This window comes from Carassius carassius, chromosome 4 (genome assembly GCF_963082965.1).
Source record: "Carassius carassius chromosome 4, fCarCar2.1, whole genome shotgun sequence".
In the NCBI taxonomy this organism is placed as follows: domain Eukaryota; kingdom Metazoa; phylum Chordata; class Actinopteri; order Cypriniformes; family Cyprinidae; genus Carassius; species Carassius carassius.
In genome coordinates this window covers 22190974-22216587 of record NC_081758.1, presented here as the reverse complement: position 1 = coordinate 22216587, position 25614 = coordinate 22190974, and the positions used below count along the sequence as shown (strand labels likewise).

Here is a 25614-nt window from a genome sequence, read left to right as displayed (position 1 = left end):
AATGAGTGTGTGATGCTGTGGCATGCCTGAAGTCCCAAGAGAGGGCTGTCTTGCTTCAGTTCAGTCCTGTGATCTGAGAAGGAAATCGACCCATCTAGAGAAAGCCTTTGAAGAGACCTGAACTCAAATTAAGGGACATGACATGGATGTGTTTTTTTTCCTTTCTTCTTCTTCTATAGAGTTTTTTCCCCCTATTGTTGGGATGTGGTGGCTAGATATTTGGTTAAAATAAAGTTAAATTGTGAAAAAGAAAATGTGAATGCATATTTTGCTTATGCATGTATTATATATGACATGCTTCACATTTATTATACTCTGTTCAAATGAAAGCTGCATATTCTTAAGATCATTTTAATGTGAAGCCTACTAATTAGGCTACAGTCATTTGCTGAAAAATATAGTAGACTGCTTCTATTCTTTTTTTTTTTGTATGTTTCCAATAATTGCTCAAATTAACTGCTTTTCCATGACAGAAATGTTATTTGCTCTCAGAATGAGCAGTAAATCATCACAAAACCCATAGCCCTACACGATTACAGGTGTTATGCTACATGAAAAATCGCTGCTTGTTGATTCCAACCAAATGATAAAAAAGCATGCAGTTGTTACAACTGATGAAAAAATTACGTTATCATGGGGCAAGTATATCTTTTATATAAGTTATCACCCGTTTTTATAAGTTGTTCAGTTGTTATAAAGAGTTAGCTCTGTATGATAGACACATGCAGAGATGCTGTAATTTTCACTTGAACATCACAAAAAAATCTGAACTTTTTTCAATCAGAATTGTCTACTCTCTCTTCTAGAAGAAGGGAAATAGCCAACGCATTTGCTTGAGTTTGGACGCTGTGGGTTGCCGTACGGCGCACAGTCCATGTCAACATGGCGTTTTCAATGTCATTGTTTGGATTAAGCCGATTTCTCTCCCTTAACTCAGTCACAAAAACATTAGTGAATCCTGCCAGGTAATAACTAGAAATTCAAATGATCGCTTTGTGTTTGTATATTTACGTGTAAAGAAATAATGATCGGTCTGTTTGTTTATTTGTTTATAGTTAACACTGTTAGCCGGTTAGCTAACTAACATAGCCAGATTGTCGTCTATTAATTCTCTCTCAAAATATATCTGTGTGACGCAAAATAACAGAAAATATTGTCCCGCTATTTGATTTGAAAGGTTGTTACGCGAGTACCGTGTTATGTTAGTCATTTATAACAGTTAGAAATAAAACTGATAAATACAGTTCTGATTCCTCTGAGTAACTTGGGTGTCATGTCAGTGTGATTTTAACTGAATATGTAACGTTAGCGGTTTGTGTGAAGGTGACCTTCTTTATGAAAGAAAGCTGAAAATACAGACTGTTCATTATGTTGAAAGGTGAATCTCGGATAGGTTCACTTTTGGATTATTACAATACATATATATTTTTTCTTTATCCGTTATAGAAGTTCTGAATTTTGCAAGCTAATGCTTACATGACAAAGTTGGATACTTAGACTCACAAACCACTGTATGTAGTTTGCGATTGTTGGAACTACTGTAACGTTTTACTCTATTCCCGATTTACTCAGTTCCAACTTTAGACTTGATCTTTTCTTCTGTAATGATGTTATAATGATCTCTGACGTCTGACTGGATAACAGACCCTTCAGGCACACTGCTGCTGACCTTAACTGATGGTATGGAACATAAAACTATTGAAATGTGCAGAATCTGCATCTTATGATTATGAGACATTGCATATTCGTTTTTGAAGCTTCAATGAATGACACACTGGAAATAAATATATGACCAAAATATTTTTCAACTTTCAAGAGAAATGTAATTCTGTGGTGGTGTTTTGGTCAGTTCATGCCCTCCAGCAAATTGAGCTGTCATGCTTATGGGATATGTGGGTTTGACTGGCCCCCATCTCTCTACTCTTGATTTTCAGTCAAATATGGCAAAAGTTCAAATATGTTTTGTATGCACAATGCTGATATAAATTTGTCAGATGATCATTTTAAAATACACACAGAGTCTGCTCTCATACATCATGTTCCACTTTTCAAGTGATTTTCCCCCCCAGAGGTTTTAGTTTTTTCCATAAACTCATTTGCTAAAGTAACATTTAGGTTATAAACATAAGTCATTTGTTTGGATAACACATTTTGCCTTATTCATGAAACAAAAGCAGAGCTCATTTCTGTTTAAATTGTTTGTAAAACTCTTTATATAAATGTTTATGTTGCATCCAATCCAACACACCAGTTTACTTAGGAACACAATTCTGAACAATTTACATAGAAATTCACTCTGCTTGTGTTTAATGAATGTTACATTTGACACGGAGGATTGTGGTCTCCTGTCAGAGAATCAGTAATTTCAATCTAAATTTAAAAGCAGCTTTACATTTCCTCACCTGCCAGGTGCATGTCATTCACTTAAAATCTAAATGAGAGATCAGTGAGCGCTTCTATCGCTAGCCATTCATAATTATTGTTTGTTTATGATAGACCAGTTACTATTTAATTTCAATGGCTGCGACTGTAGACTTGCAGGACGATACCAGTGGATGTTTGTTTCTAACTGGCTTATAGAAACTCAGCAGGCAGAATTAATAGGGGCCGAAGAGAGAGCTTTGTGCCTTCCTCTCTCTTGTCCCTTGACACACATCTTCCTCCATCAAAACACTTTACCGTGCCGTTGTTTGTACCTAACTACAAATTCTACAAAATCTTCTGTTTGTGTCTGCTTGTTATCTCTATTATTTTTGTTAATTCATCTTCCTGTTTTGCAGGTCAATAAGCACGTCAGGATGGAGGCTGGCAGAACAACAGGGACAGGGATCCCAGCTCATCACTGTGGATGAGAAACTGGTATGAACATTGGCTGTTTATGAACTGTGTTTGTGCCAGGTCACGATTCTCTTATGCTTTTGTAATTATGTAAAATTTAAAGTTAAAAGTTACAAATAATTAAAAACGGATTGAAAATCAAAAAGGCATAGGTCTTTTGGTATGTAAATATTTTTTAGTGTTTTAATGCATGTATATTTTAATATTAAATTGTTTTTAATATATATATATATTAGTGTTGTCAAAAGACCTGGTACTTCGGTACCAAGTCGGTACTAAAAAAATGTAAATGTGACGGTACCAGGTTTCTTTAAGTACCGGTAGTACCGAGGTCCCGTTCAAACCCGGTTCAGCGCTATGATTTCCGCGAAGCAGAAAACAAGGACGGAATCTCAAAATCCAGTCATGAAAATGAAACTTACATTTTAATATGGACAGTCATGGAATTTATCATAAGTTAGCATAAATTAATCAAATCAAATCTCCATATGGACCAGTATCTGTAAATGTTATGCCGCAAAAGTTGTTTGAAATATGAATCCGTGTTCTGCGCGTCTCTGTGTGAATTAATGAATGGCAGAGACGTGCAGGTTTGTTTACTACATAGACTGAAGCGCATGACGCTTGCATTCATTTCAGCATCTAAGCTTCAGAGTTCTCTCTCCATCAAGCGATCTGAACTTTTCAGTTCATCTCAATGGACGCACAGCGCACCTGTAATTGATGCTCTGTAAACTCTTTGTGAAGGCGCACGACTCACCGTCGTACATGCAAAGAGAGAGAGAGCGAGAGTCTTACCACGCTGAATCGACACGCTTTATGTAAATTATTCTTTGTTGTCTTCTCCTTTCAAAATATTGGAGTTCAGTTAGAATTATTCATATTCATTTTCGAACAAGCAGAAAACATAACGGTTTCTCCGGTAGTGGGCGGAGCTAATGCGCAAATGGCAATTTCATTGGCTGGCGCTGATCTCTTACCGTCCCTGTATTGATTTCAGCAAATCAGTTTGACCGAACGCAGACAACGTGATTAATATTCATGAACCCAGCAGCTCATCAATTCATAGTGCATTGTATATACATTAGTATGATAGTAGAATTAGTAGTAGTATTATATTTTAATAATAATTAATATGATCTATTATTTTTTTTTTACAGAAACCCTCAATGACCAAAAATATCTTAAGCATCACCACCAGTCTTAAGTTCAGATAAAATGACAAATATGCATTCATTAGCCCTAAAAGTAAATTTTTACATAAAGGCATTGCGCTAGAAATATTACTATTATTTAGTAAAATGTATGTGATACTGCTACTACTGTTGAAAAAATTTATAAAACTTTATTTTTTAAAGAAATAAATCACAATATTTCTTCCATGTTTTAATTTTAATAGCAAATCTCCTTTATTTACGAAAAATAAAATGTGTTTAAATTTCATAAATTAAAAGACAAATTAAATTTAGGTGAAACTGGTTCACTGTTTTTCATAATTATATAACTTGTAGAAAAACTTTAAACACAATTGTAAATAAGTATAAAGAACGGCATTGGTTTTATTTTTAGTGCTAAAAAGTTTTTTTTTTTAATTAGGCCTAAAAAAAAAAATTTTTTGGTTCCGGTTTCCGACCGACCCTGTCAATTTATGTGCGACCCAAATTTATTTTATGAGACTGGGGAAGAACGGTCTTTCACACATCGTTAATTAAATTACAGTTTCCTTTAAATGCTGTTTTACACTTAAGTAATCCGTTAAAAACCATTAAGTATTGCATCAAAACCCTTTAACTGTCAATTCCTAAAGTGAGCTATAACTTAAGGTTTGGAAATCGTAACATTAAGAGAAACACGGGGGGAGTCAACAATATATCGCGGAACAGAGAGGGCACTGACAACATGCTGACAGACAGGACATTAACATTACCAGCTTACTTTTAATATGAAACAAAGTCTCATTTGGTTATTTCACCTTTCAAATGTGGTCATTTTTTAAAGAAATGTAAACAATAAATACCGTTTTGTGGCTCTTGAATGTGTCGAACAGATCGCTGTAAGTTAGATCATCAGTTAAAACTAACTGATCGTCTCTTGCTTCTAGTTAATTTATAGCATCAAAATCAAATAAACCACATAAATGAACATAACAAAGAATGTTGTTTGACTACAAAAAGATGTCTGTACACTCCGTTTTTCAAGTTCAAATCCTCCATGTTAATCTACTATGAGATCGCCTGTCAAACTCCCACGAAGGCTTTTTGTGTGTGTGTGTGTGCGTTTTGCGTGTCTATGGCAACAACAGACTTTAAACGGGAATACAGAATCACTGTCGTAAAAGTACCGGTACACACATTTAAAATCAGCGCGTGTGTGTGTAAAACTGCCACTGGAGAAAAAAAAAAATTAATTAAAAAAAAAAAAAAAAAATCCCTACCGACCAATGACCTCAACTGACAACCAACCGGAACCAAACTTTTTTTTTTTTTTAGGCCTTAGCATATTTTTGTGTTTTGCTTTGGTACTGAAATTGGTACTGGAGCCGTGGATTTTCACTGGTATCGGTACCGAATACTGAAATTTTGGTACCGTGACAACACTAATATATATATATATATATATATATATATATATATATATATATATATATATAATAACAAATTTTTTATGAATGATAGCATGCTTTGTACAGTTCAAAGTATTCTCAAAAAATGACCTTCGTAAAAGCCATCTATACTGAAATTAAATCTAATCTTTTTTTTTTCCTTTCTTTTTTTACTTTTATCCCATGTCCTTGTGAGACAATAATGACCTTGTTTACCTATGAGACTTCAGACACTCAGCTGGCTTGAATGTGTGGGCCGGGTTTGGCAGAGTGGGGTGTTTGGGTGGACTCAGACTATCTCTGATTGTGTCTGAGTGGGCAAGTACACCCCGTCTGGTTGAGGGCTCTCATTTAATAGTAGGAGCCACTCTAAAGTAAAGCTGCAAAAGGGCCCCCCAAAAAGAGGGGATTGAAAGAAAAAGGGGGAAAACAGTCTGACAGTAGCAGACTCACAGGAAGATGGCGGCTGTCCTTTTATAATTGGCCACAGAGCTTTCATTGTTGTTCTAGGGCAAGCTGTGCCCACTGAGCGAGATATTTGGTTGTAGCAAGGATTACCTGTCTTTTAGAGAGCCTTCTAATAGGAGATATGCATATATGTTTTAAATGTAATATAATAATAATATAATATAACTTTTACACAAGGTTGACAATTTAACTTGTGAATATTTATGTATTTATTTATCTATATTTATGCAGATCATATGAAAAGTATATGACTACAGTATTGTCTGCAGGGCTCGCAAAACCGCTAGCCTGGCTTCCCGGGGTTATTGTCTTCCAGTCTGGCTACCAGAATGTATCACCGCCCTGCCCGATAGGCTGTCTTAATAAATAAGTGATAAAAAAAAAGTTCCTTCCCTGATTTACATTGTTCTCTTGCTTGTAGGTTAGATCCGGATCGTAGCTGATCATTTGCACGTGTTTTTAAGTCTTGCCGATTTAAACATTCAAGAGTGTTAAACCTTTCAAGCACATGTAGAGGCTTAAGAGAATTCAAGTACTCGCACACTGTTTTCTGTGCACACACACTCAAAGCTGGCATGCAGAGAACCGCGTTTCAAGACAGCACATGAACACTTAATTGATTCTTCTTTCGCATCTTCTTGTGCTTGAACGGATGCATGCACACAAAATGATCACAAAATACCTGTCTCGGCAAGTATTTTTTGTAATCACAGCCGGCTATATCTTAAGTGAACGTTAACAAGGGAGAAAGAAAGCGCATATGCATCATTGAATTAGATCCGTGCATTCAGTCTAAAAGGGGCAGAAGCCTATAAATGTCTGCTGTTCCATTAGTGCCACCTGCTGTCAGAGAGTGACATTTGCGGCTCATTCAGCCCATTGGCTGTTTTTGTTTTTCAGATGTTTTATGTAGTATAGTTTCACAAAGCTAAAGTCAGACCATTCTGTTTTTCTTCAGATTTTAAAATTATATAAGAGGTAGAGTGTGAGCACTGTGTGCTCAGGCACTGCCGCTTTTAGCCCCGCCAAAATAAAATTTCTTCCTTGAACACATCGGCCAAGCAGAAAAACGTATTGGCTGATGCCAAATTTGAAAAATGCCAATATATTGGCCGTGACGACCACTACTTTGTTTAAAATTTTGGGTTGTTTACCCATAATCAATCTGGGTTTTTTATTTTATATTATTATTTTTTTTAGCATTTTTGCCTATACCACGTTATTGTAAATGATCATGTGGCATTCATTCCTAAAAGTATTGTATTCTGTGTAGCCTAGATTGGGCTGTATCAAATATTATAAAAAGGCATTCAAATAATTATTATTATTATTATTATTATTATTATTATTATTATTATGAAAAAAGTTGTTGCAAATAATCAAGGCTAAGGTACTTATGAATTATATGATTTCCATTATGCCAATTAAAGCTTTGATTATTTGTTATTATGGAGGTGCAAAAGTTGTTTTGAAACTAATCATTCTATGATTTCAAGTACCTGAAAATGAATTTATAATAGCATTCTTAAATTATTTTTGAACATCCAATTTTGAAAAGGAGAAAAATAAAGAAAATCTTGAGCTCTAGTGAAAGTGCTTGCAAATGTGCCACTTTGCAGTGCAGTCAAATGTGTGGCATTGCAAATGATGGTAATTAAGGTCCTGCGTGATTGTGGCAGAGTCTGGGTGCTTTCTCCCTCTGGTGCCTGCGCTGACTTTTGTTAGTAATTACACTTTGATTAAGCATGCTGGGCCATGAGAAAGCCTGCATGGCTGGCCAGTGACACAGAGCTTCACACGGAATGTCTGAGCCGTGCACGAGCTCATATGAGCTTTCTGAATGAACTGCAAGAGGACCTCAGCTGAAGACACATTTATAAGTAAGCCATTAGTATTTCTCTAAAAAACATAATCAGAGTGACTCTCTGGTACTTTGAAACATTACATTGTTTGTTTGAGCATCTTGATCAGCCCAACGCCACAACAGTGGTACAACCAATGGTTTGAATTTAGGCTGGAGTGAGACAAGGGATAGTGTTCAGTTTCCTTATGTCATTATTTTGCCATTTTGTTTGCTGCTGTGCTGGTAGTAATGTAGAAATTACATAGAGTAATTTATTGAAAGTCCATATATTTGCATGTATATCGCAATGTTTTGCAAACCATCCTGCATATGAAAATAAATGCAAACAGCAGTGAAATTATACCTAATTGCAGGCATGAGGCATTCTGTCTAGCCAGAGCTGTGAATAGAATGAACATGTTGTCAAACATGTATCATTGTGCCAGTGAGCTCCAAGGTAGACTGAATTCATGATCCAGCCATGATTCTCTCCTCCTCCCCCTTCCCCCTCTTTCCCTTCAGTGTTCATCTCAAGTGTCTGTTTTGTCTAGTTGTCCCCTCATACCAGGTGCTTGTCCGAAGAAGAAAAAAAACAAGGCCAGCAAGTAGACCAAAGGACATGGCTCTTTGAAGAGGATCTTACAAGAGGCTTTGTGTATTAGTAGCTAAATGGTATTTCATTTGCTTAACACTTTAGAAAGTAACCTTTAAAGTGCCTGACAGCACCTTTGTGTGGCAGAGGAAGGAGACTTGAACCGGCTATATAGTGCACACTGTTTCTCACTTAATTTGAGTCACACTATGCTATTCAAAAATGGCTCAATGCCTTTTTCCCTACTGCTAATAGTCTAATAATATGAATATTAATGTAGCTGATTGGTCTCTAGTAATAATTGTATTTGATGTGTGACTCATTTATTATTTTTCATTAGTTGTAATTTGTGTTCCATTCAGAAAGTTGCTAATTCATGACTTTCAATCGTTCATGACATAAATAGATTTGTCTGAAAGGGTTTCCTGCAGGGCTTGAAAACGAAAAAAAAAATTAAATCTGTTCACTCCGAGCAGAATCGATATTTTAACGTTTCTGTTCTGCGTTCCTCTGATATTATTACCGTTCCGAAACCGGTTCGGGTGGAAGAAATACCGGTTAATAACGTTATTTTTTAAAAACAATATTATTTGCCTATAATTTGCCTAATAATAGTATAGTGTTTTCTTTACTCAAAAAGAAAAGGAAAAAATTGAGATCTAACGCTTAGTCACAGCCAATACAGCATCATCTTCTCTAGATTTTGGCCAAATGTAAGCTACTTTAAAAAATAAATAAATAAATTCTATCAACACTCTAAAGACATCAGGGTGATTCTCACGAAATCGTAGTTTCAAAGATTTCATATGACATTTAAAGAAATGTTTGTATCAACAAATGTTCTTTTTAAGCATTAAGAGCCAGGTCTGAAGTGTCAGTGACCATACATTTAAAAAAAGTTTTACTTACAATTTAACAACTTTTTGAACATATTTTCCAAAACATGTCCTTAAAAATCTCATTACCGTAACACTCTGAAAAGGCCAGTGCCATGGGGAAAACTAATACATTTTCACATTTTAAAAAATGGTTTATTAACAGTCATGAACAGTTACTTGAAACTCTGAAATAAAATATATTTTTAGAATAATATCTTTATGTAATTTTCAATGATTTCTCTCATTACCGCAACACCTTCTGTATTTTGCAGCCAATTTTTTATTATTATTTTTTTATTTAAAACTGAAATATTTTCAAAATGATGTGGCAAAACTGAAAGTACATAATGTATAGATTCTGCACATACATTTAAAAGCATACTACTGTCACAGTGTCTGGGTTGTGTCCCTGGGTTTCCACTAGATGTCCTCCTTTCCCACGGTGTCTGTCACCTTATTAACTGTCTGTTCCCTTATTTGGTCACCTTCCTCCTTGTTTGAGTTAATTGATTGTTCCCCACCTGTCTCCAGTTCCCTCATTCACCTTCTGTGTATTTATACCCGGTCTGTCTGTGTATGTGTCACGGAGTCCTTGTTGTATGTTTAATTCATGTCCGTCAGCTCTTGTCCTTGCCTTGTTTTCGTGTCTTGTTTATGTTTGGATGGATGTTTTGGTCTCGACCCCTGCCTGGACTGTTTACTCTATTTGGATTACCCTTTAACAAAAGACTTACCTGCAATTGGTTCCCTCTCCCGTGGTTCTTTGTAACACCGATCGTGACAACTACTATTTTTCAATTTCTTAAATATTAAAAGAACACGTTTCGGTAATGATACATAGGTTACGAAAATGAGGTTCATGATTTCGGTAATGATAATAGGCATATTAAGTATGTGGTATAGTCAAACAAATAATATTTAATGTAAAAAAGAAATTAGATACTATAGGCAAATTTTTTTTTGCAGTGCTTCAAAACTAGATAACATAGGGTAAAAACACCAAGGGCCATTTTCACAAAATATTAAATGTTGTTCCTAACTCCTCATCTTTAGGACTTGGAAATTTTTGTTATTCGAGTACTTCACAAAGTGTTTTTATGTAAAAATCAGCTCTTAAATCTGTGAAAAGTTAGTGGTAGTCAAGAGGACACCTAAATCACAAAGACCAAATCATAAACAATCCTAAAATGGCTGTTTCCACAGCAATCCAGTTTGGATCTCTTTTACCTTTGTACTAAATCTTACTGTCATATCAGCCATAATAATTATAGTCTGTTAATTAAAAGGCTGCTTATACATATAACAATTATTTATAAGATGCAGACATGTTGAGGCTGACAATTAGATGAGCATTGTTTAATAAGTGACACTTAGCAGCCTATATTTAAAAAACTTTATTTGAATATTGCAACATTTTTATTTGAAATCTTTATTTGATTATGGCAACATGATATCTCATTCTACAATATTTCTATTATAAAATGACTGACAGAGACCCATCCCCTTTCAGCCAATCACTGTGGATGTAGTTAGTAATCATGCTGACATCATCTATACCAAAAAGGTCATCCTCACTCTTTCTCTTAGCTTAAGATTTCTCCCCATTCCTTAGTAAAATTCTGTCTCAGCTGCTTTATGAATAGGTTTTATGAGAAAACTCGTACCTAAAGACTTTTACTGCTGTTAAGGAGAACTCTTAGTGGCAAGATAAAAGGTTTTGTGAATACAGAATATTATATTGTTGTGAGTAAAGAAGCAGTTTAAAGGGCACCCTGTGGTTTTCCACAAAAATAAATACTTAATAGTGTAATGTTAGAAAACAAAGAAGACATTAATATTAGTATTGTAATTTTTGTTTTATTATTTAAAAATTATTCACAATACATTATTACAAAATAATGTTTCTTATTTTATTTAATATTTTATTTAATAATCATATAATTATGTAATAATTATTATTTAATAGTCATTGACAGTGGGAATGTAGTCTTTGATAACTCAAAGAGTGGATTTTTTTCTTTATGACTACTGAAAGAGTTGGTTCTGGTAAGGAGTGTACCCAAGTGTGAACATCTCTTCATCAAGGCTGCATTTATTTGATCAGAACTACAGTAAAAACAGTAATATTATCATAAAGTGATTGTTATCTTTTTAATATACTTTAAACCAGAATTTTATTTCTGTGGTGACAAAGCTGAATTTTCAGCATCATTACTCCAGGTTTCAGTGTCAAATGATCCTTTAGATATTATTCTAATATGACATACGGTGACCCATACTCAGAATTTGTGCTCTGCATTTAACCCATCCAAAGTGCACACACACAGCAGTGAACACACACACACACACACACACACACACACACACACACACACACACACACACACACACACACACACACACACAGAAAGTTCTGTTGCTCAGTATAAAAATCATTACACTTATAAAGTCCTCATAATGATAGATGCACCAACATTTGTGTAGGCTTCCCAGCAATTTTTGATAACTAGACCTGCTGTCACCTCTAACCCATAATATCTCTCTCCTTCCTGGGAGTTTGTCAGTTGGTATAAACGTTTTCTCTGAAATTGGTCACCCTAGCCTTTGCTTAAAGGAGAACTCCGGGCAATTTTTAAGTTAATCTTGATCGTTAAACCTTTGTGAGTACTGTCTATAGAAAAAAAACGAACCGGATTGGAGCTTGCAACACGGAGATATTACAGCTAATGCCCAGAGCTCCCACTCAGCTAAAACCGCAGTTATGGGGGCATATACGATAAAGAGTGTATTTGTGCCTCTTAACAGACACAAAATGCAATTAAAATGTCTGTCCAACATGAACAGGGCCCTTACATGACAACAAGATGCATTTAGCAACCTAGCCATTGTTTAAATTCACCTAAATAGTGTTTTAGACGGCTAGCTGTAGTCTCGCGCTGAAGTCCCGTGACAACTCACTTGTAGCCGGAAAAAGGTAAATAGCAGCGCGCAGCATTACCTCCACAGTGCTTGCATCCGTCTTCGTCCTCGGAATGGCATTTTTCTTCAACCGGCCCCGCTGTGTTGTGTCTGTGTAGTCATCCTTGTCAAAGTGTTCGCTGCAAATGCGGTAATCTTTAGCGCTTAGTACTTGTATGGGAGTTTGCACATCAAGTTGAAGTACAACTAGCCACAACTGCTGGGAGGAGCATAGTGTGTGACGAGTGATGATCGGTGTTGCTCACAAGTGAAGAAGAAATGGTTCGCGTTTGTGCCGTTCCGAATTGTGGCAACAGAATGCGAAAATACAAGAACTTACATTTTCATCGTCTTCCTTTCCATGACCTCGAGATTCTGCATTTGTGGCTAGTTGTACTTCAACTTGATGTGCAAACTCACATACAAGTACTAAGCGCTAAAGATTACCGCATTTGCAGCGAACACTTTGACAAGGATGACTACACAGACACAACACAGCGGGGCCGGTTGAAGAAAAATGCCATTCCGAGGACGAAGACGGATGCAAGCACTGTAGAGGTAATGCTGCGCGCTGCTATTTACCTTTTTCCGGCTACAAGTGAGTTTCCACGGGACTTCAGCGCGAGACTACAGCTAGCCGTCTAAAACACTATTTAGGTGAATTTAAACAATGGCTAGGTTGCTAAATGCATCTTGTTGTCATGTAAGGGCCCTGTTCATGTTGGACAGACATTTTAATTGCATTTTGTGTCTGTTAAGAGGCACAAATACACTCTTTATCGTATATGCCCCCATAACTGCGGTTTTAGCTGAGTGGGAGCTCTGGGCATTAGCTGTAATATCTCCGTGTTGCAAGCTCCGATCCGGTTCGTTTTTTTTTCTATAGACAGTACTCACAAAGGTTTAACGATCAAGATTAACTTAAAAATTGCCCGGAGTTCTCCTTTAAGCTTTTTTGTTTTATTAAATAATATTTAATTTAATAACTCATTATATATATTTAAAAATAGTCTGTATGATTAAATTCTCATTACCGAAAAAGAGGTTCTCTCTACCGCAACTGGCCTTAAATTGTTGCGGTGAGTGAAAATGGTGTTGCGGAGGATGAGGTGTCTTAGCATGTTTTGCTAACAACAGGGAACCATGATAATTTAGCTAATTTTTTACTCAGTGTATATAATCAGGCATTAATGAAGTATATTTTCATAGAAAATTTGTAATCTAATATTTTTCTAAATGTGGAAAACTACCCGTTTCGGTGATAATCAATTTGTCGTGTACACGTTCTGACAAGAGAATTTTAAACTTTTAACTGGAACAGTATGAAGATATCTGCCTACCTTGTTGGTATTTTGAAGGTGCTGCCTCATGTGTTGCTTAATTTAAAATCAAGATTTATATATAAAAAAATTGTGCGCGTAAATGACCCTCAAAAATATTGCGGAGGATGAGAACATTAGTCATGGACACTTTATATTTCCACTACTGTATCATTATTATTATACATGAATATTCAGTCTGTCATTTTTCTGTCATGTGAGAATATCCAGAAGAATATCCATTTACTTTTTTTCAGAATATTTTTATTGTAATTTGTTTAAATTACAACATAACATAAGTTAAGATACAGCTGGACGCATTGCGATAATGAGAATTTCCGCAGAAAATGCAATAAAATGCAAAAATAATTAATTCCTATGTTGAAATTACTCTTTGTGCAAGGTAGAGAACAGTATTGTCTTTATTATCGTGTATTTATATATTACTAAATTGCATGTTTAATATCTAAAATAACTAGTGCCATGGTGTTTTAACAGTTTCGTGAGAATGACCCATCAAAGTATTTTTAAGATATTTAAAAATGTTTGCTGCATTGTTTAAAAAAACAAAAAACACTTTCATAAGTTTGCGTTTTGAAAGTAAAAAAAAAAAAAACTTAAGTTGCGGCTCACGTCACATTTTATTAGCCATTTTATGCCTGTAGTCTAAAGTAAAATGTTTACAAACATTCCAAAAAAAACAGTTATTAGTTTCTCTCCAAAACAAATCCTCTAAAGTTTAGGCTATGAAAACGTCGATCCACAAACAAATTAATCTAAGGTGAAGCTGATGCCTACCTCTCTCATTCGGCACGAATCCATGTTTCCATGTTCCCGACGTATCTGGATGCTAAAATGTTATTTATTATACAGTGTTGGTACTTTCAATTATTATTATTTAAATTAATCTTGTCGGTAAACGGTTAATAATCAGTTATGGAGCGTCGGTTAGGAAAAATAACCAAAATTAACATCCCTAGTCAGTAACGTCACAGTGCAAAGAATATAGAATAATAGTTACTGTATAATAAGTAAAGCTGTATATGCGTATGTATAAGTTGGACTCCAAATTTCATTCTAAGATTTATTTTGAGGTTAATATAGCAAATGAAAACTGTTCAGTTTCTGACAAATTTGAGAAGCTCCGCTAGGCTATTTTAATTCCCCTCACTCCACAACAAATCATTTCAATTAACAGTAATTAGAAAATATGTTTACAGTGTTTATTATAGCCTGTACACATTTTGTGTCTGCATTGTCTATTTCTGAATGAAATAATCTTTTCTTTCTCTAAAAAACTTTCCAAATGTCGAAATTGGGTTGCGCATCTATCCGCGCATGATGGTGTCCAATGCTTCTGGTGAGCGTAGCTTCTCAAAGTTGGAAATAATCAAAGGAGAGCTGCGGTCCTCAGTTGGGCAGGAAAGGCTAAGCATGCTGGCACTTGAGTGTCGAATGCACATGCACCAACGCCGAGAAAAAAAAAGTCCCATTTTGCGCTGCAGCATCAGGCCCAATTTGGTCTTAATCCGACCCTGAAGGCGGTGCATTGCCATTGAGACTTGCCAATGATGAGTTCACAGCTGAGCGGACATTTCACTCGTTGGCTTCAGTGTCACATTTGCATATGAGATACTACTGGAATTCATGATTGGTTGACAGCAAATTTTAAATATTAAATGGAACGATAAAATAACGTTATTAACCGGTTAATGGCCATTTCAAATTTTCGATTCTGTTCAGAACTATAAAATTTGATTTAATTTCTGGTTCTGTTCCTGTCAAAATTTCGTTCATTTCTTATTTTAAAGTCTGCGTAAACCGGAAGTTGCTGCAAACTTTATTTCAGTGTAGTGACGTATTTCCAGCTGAAACTGAATATTGAGTAGAGGACATGGTTTTATTTTTGCACTCTTCCTGTCTGCCTCTCACTTATAGCCACCTATGGGTTTGGAGGGGTGTGTTTACAAATATATTCTGCCCAAGCTGTCAAACTGATGTCATCATAGAAGGAATGCCTTTCCAGAGCGGAAGCAAATGTTCAGATTTTGATTTAAGAATATCAAGACAACCATTTTTTTCAGCGGGTTAACTTGCACAGAATAATTGTTTACATCAAGACTAGCAATGCGCGCAAGTCAATTTTGATTTCATGTGGACTTTAAGAAACACCTTTGTGAATCTTCAGTTTTATTTGTTGTGTTGTTAACTTGGGAATATTGTAGTTTGTCGAGAATTTGAACATTTGACTACTATATATATATATTCTTTTTTTTTGTTTATAGAAAATAATAAAAAATAGAAAGGGTAGAGAGGAAAAACAAACCAGTGTTCATAAATCTGTGTTTATGGCTGGTTCCTGTTGTTTCGTACAATTTTAAGTTTTATAATAATGTTTCTAGTGGTTACTTTTGTTATTGTCTACTGCTGTTCTAGAACAATAAAAAAGCAGAATCATCAACAAAAACAGCTCTAAGAAAAATAGTTATAAGTATATTGTAGTCTGTATTTTGTGACCAATGTGGGAATATAAGCAGAATATTTATAAAAGCCAAGATCCATTGTTCATTTGATGAGATTAATTATGGAAGCATGCTTAACATTTTTTATTTTCTGTGTTTTATTACCTGCTGTTCATCTTTTATTAGAATGAACAGCAGGTAATAAACCACAGAATGTCTTTTCACCTATGTGCCCATGTGGAACACAGATTAATCTCACCACTTAAAGAAGTTATTCCTAATGTCAGCTCGTTAGGTGTATAAGACACCTGTCCACACAATCTGTATCTTCCATTCCAAACTCTCCCATTACCGTGGGCAAGCCCAAAGAACTGTCAAATGATTTCATCGACAAGATTGTAGATCTGCCCAAAGCTGAAATGGGCTACAAGACCATCCACAAGAAGCTTGGTGAAAAGGAGACATTTGTTGGTGTGATTATTCGGAAATGGAAGAAATACAAAACAACCATCAGTCAGCCTTGGTCTTGAGCTCCATGCAAGATCTCGCCTCATGGGGTAAAGATGATTATAAGAAAGGTGAGGGATCAGCTCTGAACTACACAAGAGGAGCTTGTTAATGACCTTAAGGTAGTCAGGACCACAGTCACCAAGCAATCCATTGGTAATGCACTACGCCCCAATGGGCTGAAATCCTGCAGCGCCTGCAAGGTCCCCCTGAAGGCACATGTACAAACCTGTTTAAAGTTTGCCAATGAATGTCTGAATGATTCTGAGAAGGCTTGGGAGAAAGTGATGTGGTCAGATGAGACCAAAATTGATCTCTTTGGCTTTAACTTGAATTGCTTTGTTTGGAGGGAGAGAAATGCTGACTCTGACCCCAAGAACACCATCCCTACAGTCAAGCACAGAGGTGGAAACATTATGCATTGGGGATGTTTTTCAGAATGACTTCACCGCATTGAGGCACAAATGGACGGGGCCATGTACTGTAAAATCTCGGATAAGAACCTCCTTCCTTCAGCCAGAACACTGAAGTGGGTCATGGGTCAAGACCCACTTCCAGCATGACAATGACCCAAAATATACCACCATGGTAACAAAGGAGTGGCTCAAGAAGAAGCACATTAAGGTCATAGAGTGGCCTAGCCAGTGTCCAGACCTCAATCCTATAAAAAATCTGTGGAAGGAGCTGAAACTTTGAGTTGCCAAACGACAGCCAAGAAACCTCAGTGAGTCGATGTATAGGATCCATGGTTTCCCGGTGCTGGAGTGAAGGAGACCTGGGAAGATTTCGTCCTGGGTGCATGGGGCCTGTGCAGAGAAACACACGAAGTAAGGGCGTTGGGAGTATTGGCAGCATGCTGTGAAGCTGTAATGTATGAGCAAAACAGGGAACCGAGTCCCAGTTCACCCGTTCTGGAGAGTTTGCAGCCATGATGTTGCGTGCATTGTCATGAACACATGCAGACACTTTCCCATCAAGTCCTCATGTCTCCATCAATTAGTTTAGCTGCGAGGTTCTCAGCTGTGTGTCTGCTTTGCATACTCTGTGTTATTGTTATATAGCTCTCTGTTGTGAGTGCCGTCCAGCAGTCAGTCGTAAGGGCCACAAATTTTGTGCTTTCGGGTTGTGATTTAAGCAATTTTTTTCGCTCCTCAAAACGGGCCTCAATTCTACGGATAATAGTGCATCTTGTTGGGATTTTGTAATTGGGCTCAATATAGCCCAGTAGCTCTTGAAAACCTTCACCACAGACGACACTTATGGGCAAAGTGTCTTTTACTACCATTGAACAGATTCTCTGCGTTATCTCCTCAGATCGCCGTGCATCGCATCTTCTCCCTGATAACATGGAGGGCAAAGTTTGTTGCCCTTCATCACTCGAAGCTTGTGGGTGTTTGCTTCGTAAATGGTACTGCATCGTACTTGTGCTACTGCTGTATTTTAATACGGTGCCGCATAATTTACTGGTAACTTCGTCACCCTTTCTGTTAAAATGATCCCACACAGTGCTTCTTGTCGCTCGCTTCATTTTGCTTCCCTTGCTCGAAAAAAAAAAAATTCTGCAGGCATGTGTCACGTGTGTGGTTGCGCATGCTGACACCCTCCGTGAGTTAATAAATATAAGCTATATAGTAGGCTATTTTATTTTTAAACCATGCAGCAAAAAAAAAAAAAAAAAAAAAGAACCTTAAAAAAAAACGTTTTAAACCGTTTAACTGATAGTATTAATCGGTCAAAATTTTTACTTTCGGTTAATGGTTAAACGGTCTATATGAGCATCCCTAGAAACTACGTTTAAGATTGAAAAATAGACTTGATGGCGCTTTAACTCAAAGCAAACTGATACCGATGTTTAGTTAAAGTAAACATCGGCATTGGCCGATAACATTCTGATAATATTGTGCATTCCTATTGCTTATGCATTACAGAAAAAGGTAGACACCTATATAGATGGGACTAATGTGGATTTTATGAGTTATGAGTAAAAATGAACTACTTCCAGACTTCTTTCTCTTCACCCGCCCCTTCCACCCAAGTCTACCACTGAAAGATTTTTTTTTTTTTTTTGGCTTAACCACTTCAGCTGTTATTTTGATTTTTTGAGAATTAGGCATATGCAATATTGGACCCACCGGTGGGTCCCCAGAGTTGATGTGGTTAAAAAAAAAAGAAGCTGGGCTATTAGTAATACAGTTTTATCTAAAGCACTGTAATTTCCACTGATCTAAAAAGATGTGCAGATCTCTCATATTCACATTGTTCTGATTTAAGAGTTAATCCACCTTAGATGTTTGTTGCTAGTCTTCAACTGTTTATCATGTGGATCATCTCTTATTGGTCACAAGTAGTTTTTTACCCAGAAGATACATTTGCATGTATGTGGCACACCAACTTGAAACATCTTTCCAGGTCATCTTTAGTGTTTTGGATTTCTCTCAACATGTCTCCAAGCAGATTCTGTTATTAATTATTTCTGCTCTTATTTTCTCCCTATTTTCCCCCTTATTAATCACCATGCAAATTTAACCAAAGTGATTTTGAAGGGATTGTGCTGGAACAGTGATGGAGAAGAGTATTATTTAATTAAAAATCACTTCAGAGCTCACAAAGTGAAAAAAATATATATTAGTAAGTGTAGTTCTGCTCGCACGGCAAATTCTTTCTTGTTTACACTTTGGTATCATTCTTGTCAGCCACAATTGGCTCTACCAAGCTGCATGCAGGGCTCATTCAAACAGTCGGCCCCACAGTCTGCCACCCTGAAAGGGCTGCCATGCTCTTTATTCACAGAGGAGCCAGAGGTGTCAGAAATATAGACACGCTTTCACGTGATGGAGACTTTGCCAGTCTTTTCTCCCTCACTCTTAAGCCTGGCATTCTGTCTGCACATACAGGTATTGAAGGGCCCTGTGAAAAGTGTCAAACTTCATAGTTCTCATTTTGTTTCCTGTACATACAAGGAGAAAAGTGCAGGGTTTCCCTTTGTGGTCCCTCTCTCCGGCCAATTTTTTCTTTTTTTCTTGAAGCATCGTATTTAAGACACAGTCGCTCGCTTTGTCTGTGAGCCATTGTGCATTCGTCTGTTGCTTAGATTACCCTCTTAGTTTTTGTTGTCCTTATGTATGCAGGCAAGACTTAGTCTAGACTATTTTCCCCTCTCTTTTTAAAAATTTTCCTCTTATTTTGCAGGAAAATGGCAAGATTTTTTTTCAGTATTTACCAAAAATTATTTTAAGATCTTATTTGGGCTAAAGGTAGGTTAGATAAGGAGCAACTAATAATATAATATTATATTATTTAATGATAATAACAACAATATTTTTCTTCAGCAGTTCTCAACCAGAAATTTATATTGTAGTTTGTTAATTTCACACAATGAAATGGTCTCGCCTGTCTGTTTAGAGTAATTGTCATTCTGCTCAGCAGTGTTTTTGAATGAGACACCTTTCTCTCTGTCCTTTGCACTGAACATTTTCAAAAAAAGATTAATTTTCATGTTGAGATATTTGCCATTTAAATATTCAAGCCAGCTCAATGTGATACTAAGGTTAGATACACATTGTGGAAAGTTCTGACATTTTGCTAAATCTTTGCTGTCACTAAGTTATTGGTGTGGATCAGGGCGAGCAATTTAAGTCATCTTTGACAAAGTATAAAGTCTTGTTCATTACGAAGTCTAAAATAATTTTTCCCCCTGTACTAAATTTGTCCCCTTAAAATGAAGCATAAGTTACTGTATGTTCTTCCCAGCCTGCTCGATTGTCATGTGAAGACTGAGTGTTGGCAGCCTTTTGTGCACAGTTCAGGCTAAAGAACCTCGTTTAAATGAATTTGAAATTCATTTAAGTGGCAGATGACCGACAATGATGAAAATTTGACTCTTTGAAGTAGTAATGGCCATTGAAATGTGTGAAGTTCCTGCATTGAAAGGGGATCTGCTTGTAGGATTCACAACCTTGGGTGGCTGCTTACTGGGAGGTTTGGCTGTGTGTTGTTGCTGACTTCCCATTGCTGGTCGGTAATTCCCAAAGGAATTGGACTCTCTATCGCTTTCAGCAGTCTTCTTCAGCTCAGCAACACCACACTGGAGTCTAAGACCTAAGGCATGTTACACGCACATCTTTCAGATAACTTTCTTAAAACAGTCCTCTCTTGTTAGTTTTATGCAAAAAATCATGAGCACTGTGAAAGCATTATTTGTACTCTATATATTACCCTAGGTATTTGTTTGGGCTGGAATCAGTACAGATTTCCCGATTTAATTGTACATCACAAGATCTTGATTCAATTCCACATTTATTCTGATTTGTTTTGGTATATTTCAGTTATATTAAAAGCACCAGCTCGTAAGAGTCATGAATCAGTCTACAGTGGTTATATTGTTGTTTTGTTTCTTTTTTGGGGGGGTGGGCTGGGCACGGAATTGTAGATTCATTGAACCACAGTTTAGAAACACTGACACATGGAACTAACTTGATACATAAACAAAAATATTTCATTTGAAACCGTTGAAACGCATTGCAGTTGAGTGAATTCAGTTCTGCAGCATCTACAGGACGAAAGCACGGTATAAATATATTTTCATAACATCTGAAAAAAATAGACTTCGAGAAGAAGATCGATCTTGGGAAAACATTTAGGTAAAAAAAAAAAAGGCAGCTTTGTTTGCCAGGATTTTGCAATCAAAAAATCTAGCGCAAATTATGGCAGGGTGATTTCCCTGGCTGGGTTAATTTAGGCCCCGTCCACACGGAGACGTGATTTGCTGTATACGCATACATTTTGTATCGTATAGGCATTTCGTCCACATGGATCCAGCATTTTGGGAGTATGAAACCAAAATTTTTTTAAAGTGGTTCCCATAAGTGGATAAATTTGAAAATACTGCCCTTCCGTTTTCATTTGGACAGTGAATCCATATATTTTATTAAAAGGATGACGTCATTTAGCCCACATCTTGTCCCTAGTCAGACACCGCTACATCACGTAACGGCAACAAAAACATGAACAAACTGAACAATTGTCATTGTATTAACTAACATTAGCACAGATTAATAAATGTATTGTTCCATTTTCTTTTGTATACCACATGCTTGGTTTATGCGCATAGTCCAAGTCTTCTCTGTATTTAGTGTATCTCTGTGGCAGAATCACAGTGCCACATGCTGGTCTGCCATGTATACTACATCGTTTTGTGTCAGTTTTGTGGTTTCGTGTAAATGCAGATATTTCTTGAGACGAGAAAAAAAAAAAAGATTGCGTAGGGAAAGCTCTGGCTTTGTGTGGACGTAACCTTAATGTTTTGCCACTATTTTATTTTTTAGAAATCAAGGAATCGTGATTTTTAATAGAAATATTACCAAATGTTAGAATTAGACACTATTAAAATATGCCTGTAATAAGGGTAAAGAGAAAAGAACGATCCAACCGCATGTCCGCACACGTGATTAACTGCTCATGCGTGACGCGGTCTTTTGGAGGACCATAAAAATAGCACACAGAATTTGCTTTTGTGTTGACAAAGATGCAACGCGGGCAGTGGAATAGGAAAATCATGCAAGGAGATGGGAGTGAACTTCTTCAGGCATTTTGAATTTGAATTGCCTTGACTTTTTAGATTTAAAAAAAAAAAAGCATTTTCCTCATTATTTCTTAACACATGTATAAGAAATGTTTGAACAAATATGTAGTTGTAGTTCATGCATAATTTCTGCAAAGATATTTATATGATTTTTTTTTAAGTGCATTGTTTTTAAGACAATGAAAAAAAAATTTTGGAACTTGCATGCATGTCAACCTGTTGTTGGTGACTCCCAAAACATGAACCTTTCATTACCCATAATAGGGGCACTTTAACATTTATAATGTTGACAACTTGGAATAGAATTTTCTTTAACTAGAGGGTTAATAAATAAAAAGTTACTGGAATCATGTTGTAATTACAGTTTCAAGTTTACTAGTTAAAAATCATAAAAAAAAATCGAGAATTGGTCAAATGTTCTGAAAAAATATAGATTAAATTTTTTTGCCAAATCACCCAGTCCTAGTGACAGTGTTTCAGGTATTATGAAATGGCATATTTTACACTTTATAACTGTATATAAATTATATCATATTAATATACCAATCTACTGGAACTATTTAAATCTACTTTTTACATAAAACATGGCCAGGACTTTCATGTCAACCCTCTACGGACACCTTGGCAATTGAATCGCCATTGGCTAGTAAATATTTTAGTTTACTATATATTTGTAAAATTAAATACACCTTTAACATCAGTACACTTTTAACATCAGTCAGTCAAGCTTTATAATAATCAAGTATTATTTAATATAACTTAAGTAATTAGAAGTAAATTTGATAACCATGTTTGAATGCATATTAGTCATTTTAACTGAACATTTAACTTGAGAGGTGGTTGTTTTTTCTGTCATTCAATGTTTCTGACAAAAAAAGGGAAAAAAAAACTAAGAAAAATACTGATAGGATAATAATGATATGAATTCTAACAATAAGAACTATAAAACACACTAAGGATTAATGAGCTGCTGGATTCATGAATATTAATCAGGTTTTGTGCATTCGATAAGAGGTGATGATAAGAGGTGAGCGTCAGCCAATGAGATTCCCGTTTGCGCATTAACTCCACCCACTACCGGAAAACTGGCTGTTCTTAAAAGCTGAAGACTTCCATAGGAACACTGTTATTTTGACAGGAAAATACAACAAAGAATATTGTTTAAATGTAGCACGTCAATTCTCTCTCTCTCTCTGTGTGTGTGTGAGAGAAAGCGACGCCGATTTGTGCACCTTCACACTACAGTTTATGGTATCCACAGATCGCTTGACGGAGAGTGAAACTCTGAAGCCCTCAGTCAGAGTCAGAGTGTTTGTAAGTGAAAATATATCTGTGCTAAACTTATACTTAGCCTCCAATTAACAAAATGGCGAGTAAAATCTGAGAATTTATTAGCCATTGACTAATATTAGACATCATTTAGTAGCCAGCATGAAGATTTAGTCGCATATGCGAGTGATTTACTCTCAAGGTAGAGGGTTGCATGTAGACGTTGCACAGGGTCATACACGCAAAGACAAAACACCATTAGGGTAATATGTGACACTATAATAATGAACTAAGCAACAAAATAAAACAAAACAAATCCTACATTACATTACAGTACATTACAGTACATTAATATTAACTAAATTACAATGAAAATTAAACTATTTAGATAAAATATAATTAAATTTTATGTCACATTGCAAAAGCACAAATTTCACTTTATTTTACAGTAAAATTGCATGCAATGCAATATAATTGCATTTATAATATTAAACTATTTACTTAATGGTAAATTAATTTACCAATGAAAGTGTATTTAGTATTTTAACTTATTTAGTGTTTTTCTTAAAAAAAAAAAAACACTTACAGAATTAGTTTTTTTTTCAACCCTAGTATTGGTGGGTTCTAATTTAGTTTAAATACATTGGGTACAACTCTGGAATCATATCATTGCCTGTGAAAAAAAATTCAGTCCAGCAATAAAGACAGACTGATGCCCTGAATGATTCACCTGTTTAGTGCGAACACTTTAAGTTTAATGTACTATTCACTTCAAGTTTGCGGAGTTCTTTTCACCTTCACACCTGAAAGCCCAGGTTTCTGACCTACAGTCTCGATGCATGTTGAGAGTGTGAGAAATTAGCTTGTCTAGACAAGTGTGTGCGCGTCTGCAGTCAAAAAAGAAGTATTTGTGCTTTTATGCCCTTTGGGGAATAGTGCAAATATGTGAGAACAGCAAAGCTTCTTTTATGCTTTTTTATGAGCGCACAAATGAGAATCTTGTTTTTGGCAAACCACACATTAATGCTTAGGTTTTGATGAAAAGATTTGCCGTATGTACTCAAAAGTTTACCCATTCTTTTGTCTCCCTCATTTCCCAGGACATCACAACTTTGACTGGTGTTCCCGAGGAGCATATTAAGACCCGCAAGGTCCGTATCTTTGTGTCTGCCCGCAATGCCATGCAGTCCGGTGTCAAAAATACTCAAAAGTGGAAGATGGATTTTGACACCAGGGAGCGCTGGGAAAACCCACTGATGGGCTGGTCCTCCACGTGAGTGGACATTATGATAATCATGCTTTTTGAATTGGCAAATAAAATCCAGTATCTGAAGTGGTTTTTCTTCCCAATCCAGGGCAGATCCCCTGTCCAACATGGTGCTGACATTCAGCTCCAAGGAAGACGCCATCGCTTTCGCAGAGAAGAACGGTAAATCCATTTTAACATTTTTCCACTATCGTGGCCATAGTTTTTAAACAGTACAGTAATCCAGTCAGAATCATATCCAAAAATTTCTCTTGAGGGAGATGATGCTCCGCTTTGAAAAGGAGTGTGTTTGTGGCATAAAGATTCACATTTATCCTCACCATGTCTTATCTGGCCTGGAGTTTACACTGCACATCAGCAATAGTGAACATCTCCCAAATCCAGCCTGTAAGATATACTTGGCTGACTGTGCTCTACGCCTGTTTATTTTTACAGGTTGGAGTTATGATATAACAGAAAAGAGGGTCCCAAAGCCGAGAGTGAAGTCATATGGAGCAAACTTTTCTTGGGACAAAAGGACTAGAAGGTCGGCCAAGTAAACATCCCGTTTCTGCCTTTCGGTGTTACCTTTAACAGACTTGTAAAAAATAATATACTCTTATGTATTTAATAAACTATATCTTTACAACAACTGAGTTTAACTGTGCTTCCTTTTACCGAATCTAAATGCTACTTCAGTCAAAATCATTGGAATCACACAATATCTGTAGTAGTGTGAGTGTTTAGCTCTTCTTATTACAGAAGTAAAAGCTGCTGTTTGTTCTAGTCGTGTGCTTTGAAATGCCATCCCTCTGTTTCCTCCTAAAATAATTCTTCTTGTCAGGTGGTTAGTTTTTTCACCCTTCAAACCCTCTTGAAGACAGTTTAGTGTTAATGTTTCTGAGATGGGAGGATGAGGTAAATGTCAAGCTTCAAAGACTGAATGCAGCTAGATATGTTTACGCTCATGCTCCTCCAGGGATGAGCCCAGATGAGTAAAACACGTGTCTGCTTCAAATGACATTCAATTGAAAAAGCAGTGACCGTTTTC

At 36.2% G+C, this 25614-nt stretch overlaps 1 protein-coding gene across 1 annotated transcript; it reads left to right on the top strand.

The window, feature by feature from the left end:
• The first annotated feature begins 807 nt into the window (after positions 1-807).
• Positions 808-25215, top strand: LOC132139512 (NADH dehydrogenase [ubiquinone] iron-sulfur protein 4, mitochondrial-like). Its single transcript, XM_059547917.1, has 5 exons — positions 808-965; positions 2781-2859; positions 24418-24590; positions 24673-24746; positions 25020-25215. The coding sequence occupies exons 1-5, from the start codon at positions 883-885 to the stop codon at positions 25121-25123; spliced, it is 513 nt and encodes a 170-aa protein (XP_059403900.1). The 5' UTR covers positions 808-882; the 3' UTR covers positions 25124-25215.
• Positions 25216-25614: the final 399 nt, after the last annotated feature.

Coding starts and splice junctions, on each gene's coding strand:
- LOC132139512 (XM_059547917.1), top strand. CDS start 883: ATGGCGTTTTCAATGTCATTGTTTGGATTAAGCCGATTTCTCTCCCTT. Junction 966..2,780: donor ACATTAGTGAATCCTGCCAG/GTAATAACTAGA, acceptor CCTGTTTTGCAG/GTCAATAAGCACGTCAGGAT. Junction 24,747..25,019: donor CGCTTTCGCAGAGAAGAACG/GTAAATCCATTT, acceptor TTATTTTTACAG/GTTGGAGTTATGATATAACA.